The sequence below is a fragment of the Amblyomma maculatum genome, chromosome 1 (assembly GCF_055883805.1).
Source record: "Amblyomma maculatum isolate TAMU_Amacu chromosome 1, ASM5588380v1, whole genome shotgun sequence".
NCBI lineage: Eukaryota > Metazoa > Arthropoda > Arachnida > Ixodida > Ixodidae > Amblyomma > Amblyomma maculatum.
Genome location: NC_139344.1, coordinates 476,129,059 through 476,151,394, shown reverse-complemented (window position 1 = coordinate 476,151,394; position 22,336 = coordinate 476,129,059). Strand labels below are relative to the sequence as shown.

The following is a 22,336-nucleotide window of genomic DNA, read 5'->3' as shown; positions in this document are numbered from 1 at the left end:
TGCTGAGCGCCTTCGCATAGCGCCGGCAGTAGCGGCACATGCAGTTCGCCTGCTCCCTTGAACGTAGTAGAGCAGACAAGTTTGACTGTGGGGATGACGTTAATTTTTATAGCAGGTGTGAAGACGTGAGTTCCACATAGTGAATTCTTGCCCAATGACTACCGGCGTTGGCACTCTGTAGAGGGGATATTTGTTTTCCCCGCGCACAGTAGATTTTTTTTTTTACGAATACCTCGACCAGTACATCACAACATGCAAGCAATGCATTATCTTTTGTTTATTCACAGACCGTCATTTCTCACCATGCATACCGCTGCCCGAGGTGGGAGATGGTTCTAGTTCACTTCAGTGAAATTTCCGTGTCAACGCGTTCATTTAGAATAATTGGTTGGTTGGTTTGTCGGGTTTAACGTCCCAAAGCAACTCAGGCTATGAGAGACGCCGTAGTGGAGGACTCCGGAAATTTCGACCACCTGGGGTTCTTTAACGTGCACTGACATCGCACAGTACACGGGCGCTTTGCTTTTCGCCCCCATCGAAAAGCGGCCGCCGAGGCCGGGATTCGATCCCGCATCCTTGGGAACAGTAGTCGAGCGCCGTAACCACTGCGCCGCCCCGGCGGGGTATTTTGAATAATTGAGACCCTGGCTTTTGCACGATCCTTCCTTTCTTTGGGAGCGCAGTGTTCCATGAAGAAGCCAGGATCTTTTCCACCCTTTCAGCAATAGTATCGTTAGCTTCACAAGTGATAAGCGCAAATTAAAACGCGCGCGATTTCTTCTCCCGCTCACCGAACTGTTAGCTCGAACTCCATGTAAGAAATCTTGCTCGCTGAAATGTCTGCTGCGCGCATCATGAGTACGATCACTCCCTTCTTTGCCCATTCAAATCTTGATTAAGGAAGATTATGTGAGCTTATTATGTTTCGGGTAGCAATGGAGGCTGCGCCGGGATCCCTCGCTTACCTCCGGGTACAGAGCAGTAACTGACCGTAGCAACAGCCTAAATAAACTTCAGCAGCCTCAGTAACGATGCAAGGTCAAAACGTGCAAGGCTGGAACTGTTTATCAACCAAAGCTATAGAAGTACTCTTAACTGGGCTAGTTGGTGGACGAATTCAGGCATGGTGCTAGCGCACAAGGAGGACACACGCTGCGGATAGGCGGACAGGACAAACGCTAGTTGATGTTTTTTTTTCTCATTTTTTTTTTCGTTTTCCTTTTTTTTTCCCTTCCCTCCACCTTAACATGCTCCGCTGCCGCTGCTTTCAACTGCAGTCGCGTCAGAAGTGATAAAAACATCTTAAAAACGCCCTGTTCACAGAATGCACTGAAATGATTAAATTCGATAAATGTGGAATGCAAATGGACAGGACTAGCGTTTGTCCTGTCCGCCTACCCGCAGTGTGTGTCCTCCTTGTGCGCTAGCACTATGCCTATAGAAATAAACGCTACTATTAGCTTTTAAAATGCCGAAATTCAATCGAGCGTCTGCTTCAGCAGCAGTAAGAGTGGTCACGTGATCCGTTTTGCTTCCACAGGTCGACACTAGCGCCGTTCGCTACAGTGGTGGCGCTCGCGCCCAATAGAAACACCAGCAGAATTAGCGGAAAACGTAGCACACTAAAACAAAATGCGGCTACTAGCGACGCACACTTGTGGCAGTTATCTCGACGTAGCACAGGCGCGCCGACGGAGCGCTTTTCTTTCTCCCACCGCGACTTCGAACGCGACGGTCGGCATCATTTGATCACAATCCGTGAACTGGTATGAATAGTATGGAAGGCTATGGCCCCAATAAAAAGTTGATTTCAGTGTTATTACGCCTGTCTTTTCTTTAGTGCCTATGGTCTTCTCACTTACCATGCGAAAAATTTCCAAAGGAAGGAATGTACCTGCTCACTTTTTCATGGTGTAAATATAACTAGAGAATGTGGCTGGAATCATGTTTTTTTCTTACAAATTCTCTGACACTTACTGCTTTCGCAAGACCAGGCGTATGAAGGCGTACGCAAGACCAGACAGGTACGAAATCGCAGCGAATAAAATGCTCTCAATGCTAGAAGTGCCAGCATGCAGTTCACAGCAGAGCCCAAGATACGTTGCGTATCAGCCCTGCTGGTTAATCACATAGGCGTGTCGACCGCGCAGCTGAAATGCGCATGTCCCCAGTCACCTTGTCGGGTATGTTGGAATCGTTGCAGGCAGGCAGCAGCTTCTCTGCATTCGGGGGGTCCGTCACCACGTGCGTACAGTCGCTGTCCTTCATGCGAGCTCGTAGTTCTCCTGCGGGATGAAAAAAGTAGAACTATAGCAACTATTTGACCTGGACTCTAAAGATAGCTGACACCCGATAGAGTTCTCAACATGCATTTATCAGAAGTATTTGCTATGCGTTTTACTTCAAAAGAAGAACTTTTAACAGAAAGGAAAATGAACAACCTGTCCAATAAATAGCATCAGCTTCTCTATTCAAGCCGTGTCTTTAATCAGAATCCAGGAATCCATTAGCAAAGATGCTGACTGCATGTAGCTCTCATGAAACAACTCGTAAGCCATTATCTGGTAGACTATCCCAGACTACTCTACATAATCGCCAAGAACTAAAGCGTTATCTCCTTAAATTACCGCAACGTATGCATGAAGTGAACTGCAAGTTACAATGTATTCCGCGAGATGAAACTGCCCACAAGGGAGACAGCCAGAGGTGCTTTCATATGACCATCTTTTACGATGAAAACTGCCATTTACAATAATTCGGCAAACGGCAGAGAAAGGAATGGTGCAATAATCTCGCGTCTATGTGGGGAAAGAAATTGTACACTTTTTCGCTTCCAGTGCCCTTTTCGTTTACATTTCCTATTAAGGACCAATAAGGGGCCAGACACTCTTTTGACATTGCTCTGAATGAAAATATCTGCTTTATTTCCGTTGTACTTCACCGTGTCGCATTTTACGTCTCCGAAAATAACAATGCCTGCCCGTCCACCACCTTACGTTGTTCCCCACCTGACTGCCTTTTCATGGGATGGGAATACAAAAATAGAAAACGTTTTCTTCGGGTGTTGTGGTTCACATGAACGGCGTCAAAAATGCAAGCCAGATTTTTTCATATAGGACAGTCCTGCAATTCGGGGCTGATCCCGCCCAGTTTGAAAGGCTAGAGAGCAGTGAAGGTCTTTTATGGCCTTCACGTGAGAGCTGTCATGCAACTCTTGAAAGTTCACTCACGCTGCTTGAGCGAGGTGTTGCACAGCACAACTGTGGCGCCAGCAAACACCAGTGCGAAGACCACGACGAAGCTGTCGACGGAATTTCGAAGGTAGACGCAGACGTGGTGGCCTGGGCGCAGCCCCAGTGACTGGAAACCCGCTGCGTAGCGCTCCAGGGCGCGTAGTAGCTCCTGGCGAGTGTAGCTACGCGTGTAGTCTACCTGCGCGTGCGCAGTGTCTCATTTGGTGGAGTCTCCTGTGCTTCCTCACCTCACTTTCCCTACTATGAACGTATTTCATTCTGATTTGTTCACTGCCAGAAGAAGCAACCGGATATGTCCGTCAAAGCTACACGTGCCTTGCACCATAGTATTGTATACATCAGGATAGTAGTATTTTTAGGACAAGGACGTGATTTCCTTAGAATGGGGAACATCATAGAAACGGATTTTTTAGTGCTCTTCTTTGAAGGCACGAGTAAAGCCTTTATCTAACGAGGATAAATGGGTCTCGTCTCTTGTTTTAAAACTATGCGATAACAGCATAACGAGGTGCGTGGTAAAGAAAAGTTTTTATCTTTTGTCCTTTACTCACTGCGTAATTTGACAGAACCCATTGGTCCATCTCACACTACTCGATGAGGGGTCGAAGGAGTGAGATAAGTCCTTTTAGCCATGCGAGCGGACAACCTGAAGTGCAATATATGTAATCCGCTGGCAAAATTAGGAAAACGTTTCCGAAGAGCCAGAATAACAGTCATTAATATGTCATAAGAAGTATTGTTGAAGTGTTGTGAAAGCGTTGCTGAATAAATTGCTGGAAACTCCAACCCAGGCAAAACTACACCGTTAGGCACTCACATATACCTTACATTAAAGGGGTCATGACACCAATTTCGGAATATAAACCGTCTATTGCACCTTTTTCCCGATGTGTCAAGCAACAAAACCTTAAAGTTTCGTAGCTGCAGATATTTTTAAAATTAGTATTTTCATTTCTTCGCGAGCAGGGGCCAGCGGCGTAGCCGGTGACGACCTAAAACGACGCCGCGTCGTCTGCTGCATGCTCTGTGCACGAGCAGCGTCAACCGCGATAACGCTATCAAGGGGCCCTGCGCGACGCTATGCGGCGGACCAAACCGCAGCCATGCCACCAACTACGGTTACCGCAAGCTGCTTTTCGATCCCGTTGAGCGCTATTAACATAAGCAATAGAGACGCCTGTGCAGGGGATTCAGGAAGATGTCGGCGTCCCGTATGAGCTGGCCCTTTCATGCAAAGCACTGTACATTGAAACACGTCTCGAAAGCAACACATACAATGAGCATAGAGTGCCGTCCGTCGGCGCTTTTGCACAGTCTTCGGGCACCGCCTGACAGCACAGCAGCGTAGTGTATAAGGTGTGGCGCGCAACATGGAGGCGCTCAATACCCCGTCCCGTATAGTTCTCACGCTGCTCGTTGTTAGGCCCAAGTCTGGCAACAGCCGCATCATGAAAGTAGACGATAAGCTCATGAGGTTTATAGCACATCATACAGTCAGCTGAGAGCGATGATTCCGCCCGCGAACACGGCTGAAGACGTACGGCGCCTGGCCATCAGCTTCTCCCTAATCGTCGCTAGGCCTACATTGCTTAGTATCGAAGCCATAGCGGACGGCACTTTGTAAGGGATCAGCGAGGCGTTTAGGTAAAAGGGCCAATCAGTCATGAAACTGCCTCTCAATCCACTGTTCTGTAGTGAAAGAAATAATTATTTTCGACGACGCCCTAGCAGTTGAGCTCACGTACGCGAACACGGGCACCGCAACAGGGGAAGCTGCTATGCGGCTTTAAGCAAAAATTACCATCGCATGCGTCAACATTTCTCAAAAAGCATTTATTTTTTAGATTGCCTTTTCCGGGGCATAGAGTTATTAGTAGAAAAACATATTTTAGCATGATTTTCTGACACAGGCTCAAGGGATATGCCGTACCACTGGCGCGGAAGTTTGCGGAAGGGTCGAAGGGCACAGCCGGCGCGGCGACGGTGTTTGCGGCGGTGGAGACAGTGCTGCCACGGAGGATGGCGACGACCGCACTGAAGGCAGATATGTGGACAAGAACTAAATCGCGCTTCACTACAGTCTGTGTTCTGTTTTCAGAGTACACTCATTCGGAGTCATGCTGGTCTTTGAGCAAGCGTGAACATATAGTAGTCTACCGGCAGCTTACCGCAGCCGGCACAGCAGCAGTCGACACAGGGTACGTCTGTGAGGTCACCAATCGCCTCAGCATGGCGATCGCTCTCGGTGGGAGGAACTTCGCGATGTAAACTTCAATCACTTATTTCAAAATAAAGAATTCGTCTAGGGCGCTCAAATTTCGGAAATAAGTTAGTAAGGTTCAGTATTATCTGCCAGACTACAAAGCTGCAATATATTGAATGACCGTGGCATGACCCCTTTATGAAGAGAAATAAAATTATCACATATTTTTAACAAAACCAGATATCTCTTAAATCGAAGAATGTCCTACTGGACATTTCCCGCCAAAAATATTGTACCCATGAAAAAGGGAGATGTGCGGTAGTCGCTTCAAGTCTGGTCGCATACCTGGTGCCTAAGTAGGGAGTAAGTTTAGCATAATCGGTTAACCGGAGACCGATATGGCCTTAAAAATATTGGACCCGCTAGACTCCGCACCTGCGTTACAAGCTGACAAGGTAAACTCGCCCATTGTTCAAGATAAAATGGATAGTCTCCCCAGACGTTGACCTGGAACTCTGCGGAAATCGATGACAACACGCCAATATTGTTCTTTCAGCGCCTGACTGTGGGCCTGCTCCCTTGGGCAGGACAGCAGTGACTATACTCACCGCGGCAAGCTTGGAACCGGCAGCGCCTAGGAAGGACTTGACAGCCGTGTATATTGAGCAGACAGGCACGTTGATTTTAGAATGCGGCGAGTAGAGCACGTTGTTCTCGATGCACGCCTTCAGCCTTTCTGCGCCTGCGTGCACGGATTGGGCGCGTTACAGCTCGTGGAGGTATCGGCTGCCGGCAGCCGACGACGCGGAAGTGATGCAGCTGTCTGCGAGCAAAATGTCCCATTTGGTTGGCCCGCAAAAGGCTGCTATGCTTCCTTTGCTTGACGGGCTGTTGTCAATGAATGAAGTACTGTGTCACAATGCAGAGCTACATTGTGTCAAAACTCATTGCTGCGGTATTGAGCGCCTGGAATGACGAAATATCTGCAGTGCTGTACTATATACCCTAGGCATCTTAGGTAACTACATGCAGTTGCCAACAGTTTCAGTGACAAGTAGACATGCAATATTCGCCATTGAAAAAAAAAAGACTTTTAGCACACAAACTTCTGGCCATTAGATGTAGCTCTTGCTTATAATCGGAAGCTGGTAAACACGCAAGTTGATATCCATGATTCAGAAGCACTTCGTGTGCACGGCTATCAAACCTTCCACTTGAATCGCAATGGGAGGATAGGGGGTGGTGTAATGCTGTTAGTGAAAGATGCATTTCATTGCGACATTGTTGACTCTTTTTCTCTTATAGCTGATGATTACAAAACGCTAACTTTGAGATGTAATATGACTATTGTTTCTGTGGAATACCGTCCGCCTAAAGGTAGAAATAGTGCTTTTTTTCCGTTTCTTGAAGCATTTCTAAGTAGGGTTAACGAAAACGACTGCAAACTAATTCTCGGCGGAGACTTGAACATTGACCTTCTGCAGTCGTCCCCACAAAATGAAGAATTGTGCTGCACTTTAGAAACTAACGCGTTCACTAATATCATAGAGCAACCTACTCGTATACAGCATGGTACATCCACACTCGTAGACATTTTTATCACAAACACTATAAATGTGCCTATCAGTTCAGGAGTTCTTCAAACACATATTAGTGACAACTTACCTATATATTTAGTGCTTAGTCATAAAAAGATCCAATTAAAAGACGCGAAGCGGAGTGTTAATATATATCGGCAGATAAATGAAAGCACCCTGGAGGTTTTTTATTATTTACTTTCTAAGATATCCTGGGAGAGCGTTCTTTCGAGCACTGATGCGGAGGAAGTTTACAACACCTTCATACACAAATTTATAAACGTCTACAATGATTGCTTTCCCTTCAGAACCCACAAACGGCCACGCAAAGCACGCAAACCCTGGATTACTGCAGAATGTATCAAAACTATAAAGCTGAAAAATATTCTTTATCAAAAGTTTTTGAAATACAGAAACAAAACCGATTTAGATGAATTCAAAAAACACAGAAGCAGAACAAACAGTCCTTTACGGAAAACTAAAAGAGAGTACTTTGAAAACCTTTTCATCCAGGACACGAAGCAAACTCCAGAATTCAGTGGGAAAAAATTAAATACGCTCCTAAACCGCCACCCTGATGCGAATCATAACCCCAACAAGATAACTGTAAATGGTACAACTCTTGCTGGAGACAACTTAGCTGTAGCTTTTAATGATTTTTTCACATCAGTAGGAAATAGCCATCATGACCCCAGCTGTACAGATTTTATGCACCAACGAACAGAAGATAGTGCATTTTTATCTCCAGTAACTGCAGATGAAGTCGTGTCTACAATCATGTCTTTAAACAATTCTACTTGTACTGATATAGATGGCTTACAGATTCGGCCACTTAAGTATGTTACTATTATTATAGCTCCAGTTTTAGAGTATATCATTATTCAAATATTTTCATGCGGTCAATTTCCTCGCCGACTCCAAGTGGCTGAAGTTACTACCATTTTTAATGGTGGTGAGAAATGCAACATGTCTAACTACAGGCCCCTTTCAATACTCCCTGTTTTCTCCAAAGTCGTTGAAAAACTAATACACGTTCGAATGAGCTCATTCCTAACCAAGCATCACATCATGACACAATATCAGTTTGGGTTTACAAAAAAAAAACGATCCACAGAAAGCGCCTTGCTTGCGCAAAAAGAAATCATTCTTAATGCTTTTGAGCGTGAATTTTTATACACTTGGAATATTTGTAGACTATTCAAAAGCATTTGACAAAATAAATTACACCACGCTATTAAAAAAAGATTGGAATATAATGGTTTCAGAGGCTGTTTTCTATCTGTCATTAAGTCCTACCTACAACGCCGCCAACAAAGGGTGCACATAAATAAATCTTGCTCCAGTTTCGAACCATTATTACACGGCGTACCGTAGGGAAGTATTCTCGGGCCGCTGCTTTTCAACCTATCTATTAACGACCTTGTTAACATAGATTTAAATACTTCATTTGTTATTTATGCCGACGATACAAGCCTATTTTTCTCACATCACAGTTTACCCCTGCTTGTTAAAAAAGCGAATGAAGTGCTTGATGTACTAAACACTTGGAGTCAAATTAATTCTTTAACTATAAACGTCTCGAAGCCAAAATCAGTTCTTTTTCGCCCTAAAAATAAGCCAGTTAATTCCAATATTGTCCTTCGACTAGGTCTTACGGTCATAGATTTGGTACCAGTTATATAAACGTTAGGTGTTCTTTTTCAGGAGAATATGCAGTGGAGCGCGCATGCTGACCTTGTTCACTCCAAACTTTCGCCAATAGTAGGTATTCTTGCACGCTTTCGTTATTTTTTGCCAAAGCACATTAAATTGCTCTTATACAACTCCCTTTTCATGTCCACGCTATCGTATGGTTAATTGGTATGGGGAACAACGACCTACACAAACCTGTCCAAAATCTATCGACTACAGAAAAAAACTGTAAGAATAATTTCTAATGAACCTTATGACGCACACACAGAACCTATATTTCATGACCTTAGATTAAAACCATTACCGAACCTGTTCAACGCAATTCTGCTAAAACGTTATCATACTTATCGCATAAATAGTGACCCTTTCCTTGAAACACTTGCAACGCTGACTCCAGTTGAAAAACGTATGGCACACGAAGCAGTCAGATTTGGAAGATTCCCCATACCCGTACCAACTATGGCCGCTAAATGTTTATGTACATGTAACCACAAGCTCTTAATTCCTCTGTTACCACAAGCTCTTAATTCCTCCGTTAACAAGTCCAGCTAATCTATACAACAGTATATGTCCTCAAATCAAAATATTGTTAACACATGCAGTTCTGTACCACCCAATATTAGTCCTATCCTCTAAATGTACTTTGTAATATTGCCACGTGCCTAGCTCCGCGCGACAGCCGACGCTAGGTGCCGACGACGACGAAGCGGTTGTTAGCACGAGCGGCGCGCTGGTGCTGGACTCTGCGATCGGAACTACAAGCCGACTTTATTCTCGGGTCCTCGGCTACGCGTACCTCAACGGCTCCGCAAGAAGCCAAGGGCTACCTGCCAGCCTCTAATCCGCGGGCGCACGACTCCCCGTTTCCGATGGAAATAAAAGTTGTACAACCAACCAACCAATCCCTGTGACTTCAGTCGTGACACTGGTGGAGGTGCCATCGATGATCCCTTCTCCTGCGGACGACCCTACGCGGCCGCCTCTCGTGACCACTCCTGTTCATCGTACCAGAAGACGGCTCCGAGGCTTGCCCCCCGAGGCCTTCCCTCTTGACAAAGAGACCCAGAGACCCTAGCTGTGGCAACGACACCGCCCGCCCGTACCATGACTGTCCCTTAAACCCCTTCGTCCTGTCTCATCCTCCAGACCCCACGTACCCCTTAACCATTTCACGGTGAGCAGTTTGAAGACGCCGAAGACTGGCTAGCTCACTATGAAAGGGTCGCGACGCTTAACGGCTGGGACGACGCTGCGAAAATGCGGAACGTCTCCTTCAGCCTTGAAGACGCTGCTCGGACATGGTTCGAGAACCGCGAGGCCCCATTCTCTACGTGGCCGGCCTTCCGAAGCCAGCTCCTCGGTACGTGCGCCAACAGTGACCGCCGAGAGAATGCCGAGCGTGCCCTGACCTCTCGAGTTCAGCGTCCGAACGAAGGGGTCGCAATGTACGTTGAAGACGTCATTCGCCTTTGCCATCGCGCCGACCCGTCCATGAGTGAGGAGAAGGTGCGGCACCTGATGCACGGCGTCAAAGACCAGCTTTTTTCCGGCCTCGTGCGGAACCCGCCCACCACCGTCGCGGCGTTTCTGGCTGAAGCTGTGGTCATGGAGAAACTGCTACAGCAGCGATGCAGCCAGTACGCTCGGCCGCTGAATTCCATCTCCACACTACCGCCATCTGACCGAACCGACTACAATCCCGGGGCAGATATAAGCTCCCTTCGCGACCTTATTCGCACCGTGGTTCGCGAGGAGCTCCAGCAGCTTCATGGATCATTTACACCTGGCGTGGCTTCCCTGGCCAGCATCATACGTGAGGAGGTCCAGAACGTACTCATCCCACCGACAAGTACAGTCGTTCCACCACCACCCTCGGGCCTCACCCAGCGGATGGCGTATGCTGATGTCACACGCCGCCCAGCCCTGCTAACTACCCCTTCGCCTTACACGCCACCTCAGGTCGCTGTGCACGCTGCGCAACCGCTGCCCCTTTAGGCAGATCGGCGCCAGGCGCCCCGGAAGACTGATCTCTGGCGCGCTCCAGATAACCGCCCTCTCTGCTACCACTGTGGCGAGGCAGGTCACCTCTACCGACAGTGCCCTTATCATCAGATGGGCCTTAGAGGATTTTTCCCCGACAGCCCTCGTCCACGGCCTGGTCAGTGACCTCAGGACATCGCCGAGTACGTCACCCGCCAGCGTAGTCTGCCACTTTCTCCTCGTCGCGAGTCGCGCTCGCCTTCGCCTCGTCGCTCTTCGCCCTCTGGGCCACAGTATACCGCTGGACGCTATGGTTCCTCGAGCCCTCATCGGGAAAACTAGCTCCGGCGACCTTTGAGGGCGAGGCCGCCGCACACCGATTCGCCGTAAAGCTTCCACCGCCGCACCACTCGATTCGCCCCGACGTCGAATGCCGAATTTCTGTCCAGTTTTCGCCGCACAGACCAGATCGCCCCGACGTCGTCCGCATCGCTGACTAGTTATCACCGCCGTGTCGCTTAAATCGCCCGACGCAGACCACACAACTGCCGCCCAGCTTCCGCCGCCGCACCGCTTGCTTCACTCCGACCTGCCGTCGACATTGAATTGTCCCGACGCCGACCACCCAACTGCCGTCCAGCTTCCGCCGCCACACCGCTCACTTCACTCCGAACCGACGTCGACAGGTCCTGGTCTTGGCCAGGTCTCCCTAGACATCCCTGTTATTTTCGACACGAAGGAGGTCAGCGCTTTAGTTGATACGGGAGCCGATTATTCTATCCTTAGCGGGCGGCTTACAAGGACACTGAAAATGGTGATGACACCATGGAACGGACCAGACATACGGACGGCAGGCGGACATGTGGTTGCACCACTGGGTATACGTACAGCCCGGGTTACGGTGTGAGGCTGCACATTTGTTGCGACTTTTCTTGTTCTACGCGAATGCTCTCGTGATGTTATTCTTGGCATCGACTTCCTTCGTGAGCACGGTGCCACTATGGATCTACCGAACCGCTTGGTGACATTTTCCGCGAAACTGGCCACTGAAAAACATGAGTACCGCGGGTCCCACTCCACGCTGCGAGTCGCCGATGATAGCCTCACAGTGCCACCACGCGCCAGCATCCTCGCCAGAGTTACTTGTCACAAGCCACATCACGGCCTCCGGGTTGTTGAGCCTAATGTCTCCCTCTCACTCGCCTTGGGAGTTTCTGTGGCAAGAAGTCTTTGTTTCCTTCGTGGAAGAGAGACGGAGGCGCTTGTCACCAATTTCTCCAATGAACATCGACATCTGTTCCCTGGCACTGTCATTGCTTACGTCGACAATCTGCACGAAGTCGCCGAATGTTTTGCTTCAGAGGAAGCTACGCCTAGCACTGAACCGGATGATGCCGTACACGCTGTCGACATCAATTCTAGCCTTTCCTCCGTTGAAAAGAGGCAACTCCAAGATCTATTGCTGGAGTTTCGTGCGTGCTTCACGTCTTCATCTAGAGTGCAGCAAACGTCGGTCATTAAACACCGGATTATCACGCATGAAGGCACTCGACCCATCCATCAGCAGCCCTATCGTGTGTCTCCTCGGGAGAGAGACGCTATCCAACAGCAAGTCAAGGAGATGCTCGCCGATGGCGTAATTCAACCTTCAAGCAGCCCATGGTCGTCGCCTGTAGTCCTCGTCAAAAAGAAAGACGGACTATCGGAAACTTAACTAAGTTTGACTATCGAAAACTTAACAGTATAACAAAGAAGGACGTCTATCCGCTGCCACGGATTGACGACTCTCTCGACCGACTTCACCGAGCCAAGTACTTTTCCTCCATTGACCTCAGGAGTGGTTATTGGCGAATTGAAGTTGATGAGAGGGACCGTGAAAAAACTGCCTTCGTAACACAAGATGGGCTCTATGAATTCCGCGTCCTCCCATTCGGGCTTTGCTGTGCTCCTGCCACCTTCCAGCGGGTGATGGACACTGTGCTCACAGGTCTTAAGTGGCAGACATGCCTTGTTTATCTCGACGACGTGATAATTTTTTCACCGACGTTCACGGAACACCTGCGCCGCTTGAGAACTATTCTCGAAGCTGTCCGGTCTGCCAACCTTTCTCTCAAGCCTCAAAAGTGCCACTTCGGGTTCAACAAATTGAAGTTTCTTTGGAACATCGTGAGTGCTGATGGCATCCGAGCTAACCCTGAAAAACTTGCTGCCGTTGCTGCATTTCCCGTCCCCGCCCACAAAAAAGCAGTCCGACGGTTTTTGGGGCTGTGCTCCTATTATCGTCGCTTTATCAAAAACTTTGCACAGATGGCCAGCCCTCTGACTCTCCTGACTCGAGATGACGCATCATTTTCCTGGGGCGCCGAGCAGCAGATGGCTTTCGACGAGTTACGACGCCGGCTCCAGTCACCCCGATCCTGACACATTTCGATGATGCCGACACAGAGTTACACACGGATGCGAGCAACGTCGGCCTTGGTGCCGTTCTAGGTCAGCACCAAGACGGGGTCGAGAAAGTAATTGCCTACGCCAGCCGTGCACTTTCCCATGCTGAGTGTAACTATACCACCACTGAAAAAGAATGTTTGGCGGTAGTATGGGCCGCTGCCAAGTTCCGCCCGTACCTTTATGGCCGACCGTTTCGTGTCATCACTGACCATTACTCGTTGTGTTGGCTGAAAACCTTAAAGGATCCTTGTGGCCGCTTTGCACGTTGGGCATTGCGCCTTCAGGAGTTCGATTTCGATGTTATTTATAAGTCTGGCCGGAAGCACACCGATGCTGATAGCCTGTGCCGCGCGCCCGTCGGCCCTCCTTCGTCAGATGCCATCGACGACGATAGCTTCCTCGGAGCAGTCACTACGTCTGATCTCGCCTCCAAACAGCGTGCCGACGACGAGCTGCGACTGATTATTGACCATCTTGAAGGTGGGAATCCTACAATACCCCGGTATCTTGCTCGGGGGTTGTCGTCGTATTGCCTCTGCAATGGGGTGCTTTATAAGAAGAATTCTACGTCGAGTGCAAAAACATACCTGCTAGTCATACCGGCTGATCTAAGGCATGATATTCTCCTGGCCTGCCACGACGAACCAACTTAGGGCGTCTTGGCTTTACACGCACCCTAAACCGGGTCCGGCAGAACTATTACTGGCCACATCTTTCTCCGAGCGTTAGACGTTACGTACAGACTTGTCGACAATGCCAGCAGCGAAAAAAACCCACGCTCAAGCCATCCGGTATGTTACAATCTATTGAACCACCCCTCACACCCTTCGAGCAAGTGGGCATGGACCTTTTAGGCCCATTTCCTTTATCCTCGAACGGACACAAGTGGATCGTAGTCGCCACAGACTACTTAACACGTTACGCTGAATCGAAGGCCTTTGCCCGAGGCACTGCTGGCGAAGTTGCTCGATTCTTTATGAACGACATTGTGCTCAGACACGGTGCACCGTCGACCATCATTACTGACCGAGGAAAGGCGTTTACAGCTCGGCTACTGCGGGACACCTTAACTCTCAGCCATACCGAGCATCGCACAACAATAGCGTATCACCCTCAGACAAATGGATTAACGGAACGACTAAACAAAACTTTGGCGGACATGATCTCAATGTACATCAACGTCGAATATAAAATGTGGGACGAGATCCTGCCGTATGTCACCTTCGCCTACAATACGGCGCCGCAGGAAACCACGAAGTTCACGCCGTTCCGTCTCGTACATGGCAGAGAGGCCCGCACGATGTTAGACGCGATGCTTCCGTGCGGGGAAGAAGCGGTAGAACCCGAGGCCGCCCATTTCGCAGAACAGGCCGAGCAAGCCCGTCAGCTGGCCCGCTTGCACATCAGGGAGCAGCATGCCACCGATGCTCGACACTATAACCTTCGGCACAGGGAAGTCCACTACGAACCAGGGGACCAAGTGTGGGTGTGGACCCCCGTGCGCCACAAAGGCTTGAGCGAGAAACTACTCCACCGCTATTTCGGACCCTATAAAGTCCTGCGCCGCTTAAACAGCGTTAATTACGAAGTCATTCCAGATGGAACTGTGACCGTCAGTGTTCGACGCCAGCGGCCTGAAATTGTGCATGTGGTGCGCTTAAAGCCGTACTTTTCGCGTGACTGAGCGCTTCCTGCAAGTGAAACCTTGCATTATTGTACAGTTCACCTCACGCCTAATTTTTTTTTTCTCCTCTCACCTCTTCATCGGGACGATGTTTTCTTTCAGGGGGGGGGGGGGGGGATAATGCCACGTGCCTAGCGCCGCGCGACAGCCGTGTTTGGTGCCGACGACGACGAAGCGGTTGTTGGCACGAGCGGCGCGCTGGTGCTGGACTCTGCGATCGGAACTACAAGCCGACCTTATTCTCGGGTCCTCGGCTACGTGTACCTTCACGGCTCCCTGTGACTTCAGTCGTGACAATATATAAAGCCGTCGTTATGTTTATAATGGCTTTTTCTTGTTCGTTGCGTTTTGTCCGCTGCTGTATTGCACTGTAAGCGGGGTGCTTGCCTTTGTCAAGCCATTGCAGGCTTTTTCTAGCACCCTGCAGCATCACGAGTATTGTATAATCAGTGTTGATGCTAAATAAAATTATTTGTATTTGTATTTGTAATACCGGCGTTAAAATAGAAGCCTGAATGCGGTATCTACAATTGTAGTCAAAAACTGAAAGCGCATCTGGACGCCATATGACAATTTTCAATGACCAGTTAACGATGTGGCCATGAAGTGGACTGTGAAAGTGGCCTACGAAACGCTTCACGTATTAAAAATGGAAGTAAAATATGAATATAATTGCATGAGCTTCAGTGAGACAGTGCAACAGAGTAAAAAAAACGCACCTTTGAATCGTCATCGAACAAGCTGAAATGCCACACGAGAGAGGGAGGGATGCTCGAGAGAGGGAAGACGAAGAAGGCCGGGGTCACTAGCGTGGCTAAGGCCAGGTAAAACGTCGGTAATCCAGTCTGGCCGCATGAGGGTGCCACAAGCGTGATTAATATGCGGCATTACTCCCCCTTTTGAAAGGCGCCGTCCTCGGCGCTAACCGTTGGCGATCCGAGCAACAAGGAACATCGGTAATATGGGGTGGCTGGGGCGAACGAGCAGCTAACGAGCATGATAGGGCTTCATTCGTGCAATGTGAACCACTTCGGACAATGGCCGTCGAGAGGAATGGACAGTTCCTTGGGGAAGAACTTCATAGTTCACCTCACTGAGTTGGCGGACTACCTCATAGGGGCCAAAGTATCGCCGAAGCAGCTTTTCACACCGCCGTCTTACACGGATTGGGCTCTATACTCAAACTCGTTCTCCGGGCTCGTAACTAATATTTCTGTGGCGTAGGTTATCCGGTGAGCGACGCTTTCTTGCTGGCGCCGGATACGCTGTCGAGCAAGTTGGCGGGCGGCCTCGGCATGCAGAACGAATTCATCAGCACCCGTGACTGCGGGATTAACACTATCAGGAAGCAGCATTGCGTCCAGCATAGTCATGGCTTCGCTGCCGTGGACTAAACGAAACGGAGTGAAGTGCGTCGTTTCTTGTGGCGCAGTATTATATGCGAAGGTGACATAAGGAGGTATTTCGTCCCAGTTTTAATGGTCCTCGTCGACATACATTGAAATCCTATCGGCGAATGTCTTATTCAGCCGTTCGGTGAGTCCATTTGTTTGCGGGTGATAAGCGGTTGTTCTTCGGTGGCTTGTGCCACTGAGTCGCATATCCTCCTGCGTAAGCGCCGAGGTGAAAGCCGTTTCCCTGTCAGTTATAATGACTGCGGGTGTACCGTGACAATGTACAGTTCTCTGCATAAAAAAGGCCGCAATTTCAGCAGCGGTTCCGCAGGGAAGAGCTTTCGTTTCACAGTATCGGCTGAGATAGTCGGTGGCGACCACAATATACCGATTACCGAGCGAGGACTCCGGAAACGGGCCGACCAAATCCATGCCGACTTGTAACGGGATATATGGCAGATCAATAGGTTGTAGCTATCCGGCCAGCTTAGTCGGCTGCGTCTTTCGACGTTGGCACTCCCGGCAAGTTTTGACGTAGCGCTTGACCACCGCAGTGAGCTTAGGCCAATAATACTTCTGGCGTATGCATGCCAACGTTCGGGAAAAACCCAGGGGACCAGCAGAAGGGTCGTCGTGGGACGCCTGCCGGACTTCGTCGCGAATAGCCTTAGGTATGAAGAGAAGGTAATTAGCTTTCGTCGACCCGTAGTTCTTCTTGTACAGGATCCCGTCTCGTAAACAGAGCTATGACAATCCGCACGAGAAGATTCGCGGCGGAGTCGGATTATTCCCTTCTGATACGCAATGAGATACCGTAGTTCAAGGCGGTCTCTTTTTGTTGAGCCGAAGTGCCCGTGGAGATAGTGCCATGGAAAACAGAATCGTCGTCGAATTCAGTGCTGTTATGCCGAAGAGGCGCGCGGGACAAACAGTGTGTCGTACTTTGCTTCTTGCCCGATTTATAGACGATGGTAACATCAAATTCTTGAAGTCGAAGGCTCCAGCGTACTAGCCTTAAGGCTCGCCAACCAACAGAGTGAGGTGATCGCTCACTACTCGAAAAGGCCGGCCATACAAGTAGGGGCGAAATTTTGTCGCTGCCCACACAATAGCAAGACATTCCTTTTCGGTAATGGAGCAGTTCATCTCGGACAGGGATAAGGTGCGGCTTGCATATACGATTACGCGTTACACACCATCCTGCCATTGCATAAGGACCGCTCCAAGGCAGGCGTTACTTGCGTCTGTGTTCAGTTCTGTGTCGGGTTGCTCGTCGAAGTGGCCAAGTATAGGTGCCCTTTGTAGATGAGTTCGTAGTTTCTCAAATGACCGTTGTAGCTCTTGACCCCAGCAGAATGGTTCGTTCTTTTTTGTGAGGCGAGTTAGTGGCTCAGCTATCAGCGAGTTCTTCACAAAACGCCGATAGTAGTCACAAAGACCCAGAAAATGACGCACGCTTCGCTTGTCGGTTGCAATGGGGAAAGCAGCTACGGCGGCTGTCTTGTCGTGGTCTGGGCTAGCGCCCTTGGGACTCCCAATGTGGCCCAGAAACTTCAGTTCTTGGAAAGTTATTTTTTGGCTTAAGGGACACACCGGCTGAACAAATGTCTTCGAAAACATCGCGCAGGCGTCTCAAGTGTTCTTCTTAGGTGTCGGAAAAAATAACAACGTCATCCAGGTACACCAGGCAAGACTGCCGTTTCAGGTCAGAAAGCACAGTATCCATCATCCGCTGGAAGGTCGCAGGAGCCGAGCATAGGCCGAAAGGGAGCACCCTGAATTCGTACAAACTGTCCGGGGTAATAAAGGCGGTCTTCCCCCGGTCGCGTTCGTCCACCTCTATCTGCCAATAACCACTGCGTAAATCGAGTGATGAGAAATATTTGGCGTGGCGCAGACGGTCTAAGGTGTCATCAATGCGCGGTAGAGAATAAACGTCTTTTTTGGTAACCTTGTGTAAACGGCGGTAATCAATGCAGAACCGTAGGTCCCATCTTTCTTCACTACGAGGACAACAAGCGACGGCCATGGGCTCATCGACGGCTGGATCATGTTGTCCTGGAGTATTTCCTGGACTTGCGGCGAATTGCATCCCGCTCCTTTGAAGAGACTTGATAAGGTGACTGACATAATGGTCTCTGGTTGTCGTCGATTATAATTCGATGCTTTGTGAGCGGTGTCTGTGTAACCCTGGAAGTCGTTGCAAAACAATCCCGGAAAGATTGATAATGGTTTCTATGCAGCGTTTTTATTAGGCAGGAGATCCGGGTTGACGTCGGTTTTACCTGGAGTAGGCGACGTTTCTAATGAGTTTATGCTTTCGGACAACGCGTACTGCCCTGCGCATTCCGGGAGTTCTTCAAAATACGCAATCGTTGTTTTGCTCGCCAAACATTGCGGTTCGCAGCCGAAGTTCGTCACCAAAACCTTGGTCCGCCTGTCCTTCAGTTGAATAATTCCTCGAGCTACAGAGACTTGCCAACCCAGAAGCAGTGACATGTTGGCTTCGGCGATGCCACAAGTTCAGGTGTTGCTATCACACTCTACAGTCACAAACTTGCTGGATCTTGACGGTATCACAACGTGATCGTCACAGACTCGCAGCTTCGGTATGTGTTGCTGGGGTTCGGCGTCAAGAATGCGGTGGGTGGCAAACGACACGATTAGGTCCCTAAAGTCGATCACAGCGCCATACTCACGGAGGAAATCTAAACAGAGTATCAGGTCTTTGGAGCCCTTGGTGAGCATATCGAAGCAGCCGGGGAAAGTTACGCCTCGGATCTGTATTCGCGAGGTACAGACACCAATCGGTGTCACAACATGGCCGCCAGCTGTCGGGATCTGCGGCCCAGTCCAAGGCGTCAAAACCTTTCTGAGGGTCATGGCTAGCCGGCTGCTCATTACCGAAAAATCAGCGCCAGTATCCATGAGTGCATTCACGTTACGGTTGTCGGCGGTTACTGTGATTTCGGCGGAAACCAAAGTTTCGCAGCTAGTCGGGTCGAGTCGCCGTCGGTCAGCACGTTGAGGTAAATCATCGGGTGGAGGCTCTTGACTCTGTACAGCTGCTGCAGCTGCTGCGGCGGTTGGGGGAAGAGAACCTTCTTGGAGACGGGGATCGGGACTGGCGTCGTTGTGCAGTCGGGGTCTGCACGTTAGTGGCCAAGTATTGCTCGATATCCTGTGGGCGCTCACCGTAGCGCGGCCGAGGTGCGTCGGGAGAAAAACCCTGAGACCCATCTGGCGGTAGGGGCCGTCGCGCCGAACGTGGCCGGGTTCCCAGCAGTGGTAGCACAATGCCAGGTTATTTCGCGTTCGCAACACATGTGTCTTACGGATGGCGGGCCTGAATTTCTGCTGTTGGACGGGCACAGCTGGGACTTGGTACTGAACAGGAGGTAAAGTAGCAACAGGAGGAATGGCTTGTGGCACAGGCGCAGGTTTTCGTAATACCTCGCTGTAAGTCATTATATGGGGCTTTGGTTGCGGTGCTACTGGAGGTGACTGCACCTCTCAGCAGGTCTCATCCCGTACCACGTCCGCTACTGCAGCGACGCCTGCCTGGGGAGCTTCGAAGCGTAGTTTCTAGAGCTCTTCACGCATAATATGCCGCACGAACTCTCGAAGTTCCTCAGCGGGCAGCGACGTAGGGGGCTAGTGATGGGCGGTTGCTACAGAAGCAAGCCGGCCATACTGCGCGCTCCACTTTTTCAAGGAGCGCTCCATACCCGTTGCCTCTTTCGTAAATTCCGCCACAGTTGTCGGAGGGTTGTAAACAAGTTCGGCAAACAACTGCTCCTTTACACCCCGCAGTAGGTGGCGCACATTCTTGGCCTCGGGCATAGCTGGATCAGCCCGATGGAAGAGTCGCATCATGTCTTCAATAAAATGACAACACTTTCATTTGGCTGCTGCGATCTTGAGTGCAGCGCGAGTTCGGCTCTCTCTTTCCTCTCGTCTGTACGAAATGTCACCAACAACGTTCGGCGAAATGCTTCCCAGGTAGTAAAAGAAGGTTCGTGAGTTTCGTACCACGTTTTGGCCGAATCCAGCAATGCGACGTAGACGTTTTGTAGCTTGCGGTCACCGTCCCACTGGTTGAAGCCCGCCACAAGGTCGAAACTGGCCAACCAGTCTTCAACGTCCTCGAACCTATCACCATGGAACGAAGGTTGTGACCGAGGTGTGTGTAGGATAAACGGCGGCACCACTGCAGCCTGCTGAGGAGGATGACTACCCGATTTAGACGTCTTGGCTCTTGGAGGTGTTCTCATGCCCCTGAACTCAGGCTGTAGGCCTCGCAGGCGACGACTAGCCTTGTGGACAGGTGTTTATTTATTTTTTATTTAAAATACCCTCAAGGTACGTTACAGAGGGGAGGGGCGCATACAGGATATATATATATATATATATATAACAGAAGGTTAATACAATAAGCGTACAAATCTCTGAAAAACAAAGCACATAAAAAAGAACAACGAGGTACATGGGTAATTTAGGAAGACGGCATAGGTGTAAAAAAATAACAAAATATAAAAATAGAATAAGCAATACTGTATACAATGAAGATAAGCAAATAACCATACAATACGTTTTAATACTAGGCAAGAAAGTTTGTAGCGCGGATTTAAATTTTTCTTCTTCAGTTATACTTGTTAGGGATGCAGACAGGTTATTCCAACCATTACAGGTGAGGGGAAGAAACAAGTTAGAATAGGCAACTGTGTTTGAGTGTGGAATGTTTACCTTTTGACTGTGGTTACGGCGAAATAAAATGTAGGATGGTGGGTGAACCCATAAGGAGTGCAATGTTGAGTTATAGTAGTATAGTGGGTGGAACAGCGCGAAAAGACGAAACGCACAAGAAGAGACGCACAACGGACTAGCGCTGACTCGCAACTAAGTCAGCGCTAGTTTGTTTCGCGTCTCTTCTTGCGTGTTTCGTCTTTTCGCGCTGTTCCACCCACTATGCAATTGTACTCGCCCAACTTCCATCCTACTTATAGTAGTATATTTTATGAAAAAGTGAGAGGCAGGATAGTTTTCTACAAGTCGATAACAGCAGGAGATGTAAGTATGCTTTCATATTAGTAACGCTGGCTATCCTTTCATAGTTATTTAAGATGAACCGAGCTGAGCGATTTTCTACTGCCTCAACGGAGTGTATGAGTGCTGCTTGACCGGGGTCAAGCAACACTCAACTAGAAGAAAACTAGAAGGCCTTTCAGGTATGATCTGGATGAAATTCCCTCAGAGTATGCTGTGCAAATGAGGAATCGATTTCAAGAATTAGATCTAGAAGACAGAGAGCCTGAAGAGATATGGAGTGATATTCGTGATATAATACAAGAATTAGTTGCTACTCAGGTAGTTCCAAAGCAAAAGGAATGCAAGAAAGCAAACTGGTTATCTGAAGAGGCGTCGCAAATAGTTGAGGAAAGGAGGATGGCAAATGTTATGGGAGAAAGAAAAAGATACAAGGTTCTCAATGCGGATTTTCAGAAAATGGCAAGAAGAGACAAGAATGCCTTCCTGAACAAACAGTGCCAAGCAGTTGAGGACAACAGCCAATTGAGGAACACAAGAGCTCTGTATAAGACAATGAAATATATAAAAAAAAAGCTTCTGTGCTAAGCTGGGCGTGATAAAGGACAAACGAGGCAGGGACCTCACTGAAGCCTCAGAGATAAAGAGCAGGTGGCAGGAATACACAAGAACTGTACAAGAAGGACCCGGATGTGCAAACCCAATATAAGACGGTTGTGATTACTGATCTCGAACCGGGCATCCTGAAGAGTGAAGTGGAATGGGCCTGAGCAAGCCTTGCTAAGAACAAAGCTAGCGGAATTGATCGCATTCCAGCTGAGTTGCTTCAAAACCTCAACCATGACGACGCTGTTAACGTTCTGTATACATTATGTCAGCAAATATGGACAACCCTTCAGTGGCCACAGGAGTGGAGGAGGTCAGTTTACATCACCATTACAAAGAAAGGCAGTGCCAAAGATTGTTCCAACTACAGCATGATCGCGCTTATTTCGCATGCTAGCAAGGTGCTGTTGAAAATCCTCCAAGATAGACTGCAGCAGTATATGGATCGGGAG

At 49.0% G+C, this 22,336-nt stretch overlaps 1 protein-coding gene across 1 annotated transcript in view; it reads right to left on the bottom strand.

Moving 5' to 3' along the window:
• Positions 1 to 20,108, bottom strand: part of LOC146210030 (uncharacterized) — a 317,294-nt gene extending 297,186 nt beyond the window's left edge. The window contains exons 1-4 of the mRNA XM_084581616.1: positions 19,961 to 20,108; positions 6,066 to 6,199; positions 3,231 to 3,432; positions 2,176 to 2,285 (exon numbers count right to left, since the gene is read on the bottom strand). Coding sequence (XP_084437742.1) covers positions 2,176 to 2,285; positions 3,231 to 3,432; positions 6,066 to 6,199; positions 19,961 to 20,108 — 594 coding nt within the window. The remainder of the gene's footprint in view (positions 1 to 2,175; positions 2,286 to 3,230; positions 3,433 to 6,065; positions 6,200 to 19,960) is intronic.
• Positions 20,109 to 22,336: the final 2,228 nt, after the last annotated feature.